At 53.5% G+C, this 1,953-nt stretch overlaps 1 protein-coding gene across 1 annotated transcript in view; it reads left to right on the forward strand.

Moving 5' to 3' along the window:
• LOC117630490 overlaps positions 1-1,953 on the forward strand; it is a 3,191-nt gene extending 1,238 nt beyond the window's left edge. The window contains exons 2-3 of the mRNA XM_034363198.1: positions 91-1,152; positions 1,447-1,953. Of these exons, the coding sequence (XP_034219089.1) occupies positions 91-1,152; positions 1,447-1,953 (1,569 nt within the window). The remainder of the gene's footprint in view (positions 1-90; positions 1,153-1,446) is intronic.

Raw genomic sequence — 1,953 nt, forward strand, 5'->3', positions numbered from 1 at the left:
AACCAACCCCTCCGGCAAGTCCTCCAAAAACCAGAAATTTCGGGCCGATTGATCAAATGGGCGATCGAACTCGGGGAATTCGACATACAGTTCGTTCCAAGGCCCGCGGAGAAGGGCCAGGCTGTTGCCGATTTTATCTCCGAGCTTACCCCAGCAACAGTACAACCGGCATCTGAGGCGATTACCGAGACCATCTTACCGTATCAAACGGGCGCCGAACGCCTCGACACATCAACTCCCGTCTGGTGTTTGCACGTCGATGGCTCGGCAAACCAGCAAGGATGCGGAGCGGGCTTAGGACTGACAACACCGGACGGACTCAAGATCGAGTACGCCCTCCGATTCGACTTCCGGACATCCAACAATGAAGCGGAATACGAAGCCCTCTTGGCCGGCCTTCGGTTAGCCAAGAGCATGAATGCAAAGCAAATCCGAATTCACAGCGACTCCCAGCTCATTGTGAACCAGGTAACGGCAGACTTCGCCGCCAAGGATGCCTCCATGTACGCCTACCTTTCAACCGCCCATCAGCTACTCCGAAGTTTCCAAGCATACGAGATCAAACAGATCCCCAGAGGCGAAAACAGCCATGCCGATGCTTTGGCAAGACTCGCTTCGGCGATAAACGACAAAGTCGGAAGAAAGGTACCAGTGGAGATCCTTGCCCAACCGAGCACGGTAACCTCCGAAGCGTGTGCCGTACGGTATGAGGATACATGGATGTCTCCCATCTACTTATACCTGACGAACGGCACCCTTCCTGAGGATAAAGCCCAGGCCCGGAAGCTGAGATACCGATCAGCAAGATACACAGTTATCAACGATGTACTCTACAAGCGCGGCTACACTACCCCGTATCTCAAATGCCTCACGGCAGAGCAAGGGGAGTACATCCTTCGGGAGATTCACAGCGGTGTGTGTGGCGACCATTCCGGGTCCCGATCTCTCGCCTACAAAGTCTTTCGGCAGGGATACTTTTGGCCAACCATGCATCAGGACGCCAATACACTGGTGAAGAGGTGTGACAAATGCCAGCGCTTCGGTAATGTCCCACATATCCCTGCCGAACCCCTCACGCCGATTGTAAGTCCTTGGCCTTTCGCACAATGGGGACTGGACCTGATTGGCCCAATGCCGCAAGGCAAGGGGCAGGTAAAATATGCAGTGGTTGCCGTTGACTACTTCACCAAATGGGTAGAAGCCGAACCTCTTGCAACCATAACGGCAGCAAAGATTGAAGATTTCGTCTGGACTCACATATGTTGCCGATTCGGTATCCCATATGCTATCATTACCGATAACGGCAGGCAATTCGATTCGGAACTCTTCAGGCAATTTTGCACCCGTTTGAAAATCAACTTGTTTTTTGCATCGCCGGCCCATCCCCAGTCGAACGGTCAGGTCGAAGCAATAAACAAAATAGTGAAGAAACTGCTGAAACGGCAGTTGGACAAGGCAAAAGGAGCCTGGCCGGAAAAGCTTCCCGAGGCACTGTGGGCCATTCGAACGTCTTACCGAACGTCCACTGGGGAAACCCCTTTTTCTATGGCCTTTGGATCGGAAGCAGTGGTACCCGTGGAAATCGGCGAACCTTCCTACCGAACGGAAGCCTTCGCACCGAAGGAGAACGAGGAGGCCATGTCTCTAAGCCTTGACCTACTCGAGGAGCACCGAGCGCAGGCCAATCTTCGGAATGAAGCCTACAAACAGCGTGTGTCTCGGTATTACGACTCTAGGGTCAGACCCCGCTCTTTCCGAATCGGGGACTGGGTCATGCGCAAGGTGTCACTTGCGACGAAGGATACCACGGAAGGAAACCTCGGACCTTCCTGGGAAGGACCTTATGAAGTCATCGGTATCCTTCGCTCGGGAACCTACAGATTGAGAGGCTCCAACGGCAAGGCCCTCGGCCATCCTTGGAACGTAGAACATCTCAAGTACTACTACAAGTGA

The sequence above is a fragment of the Prunus dulcis genome, chromosome 6, assembly GCF_902201215.1.
Source record: "Prunus dulcis chromosome 6, ALMONDv2, whole genome shotgun sequence".
Taxonomy (NCBI): Eukaryota; Viridiplantae; Streptophyta; class Magnoliopsida; order Rosales; family Rosaceae; genus Prunus; species Prunus dulcis.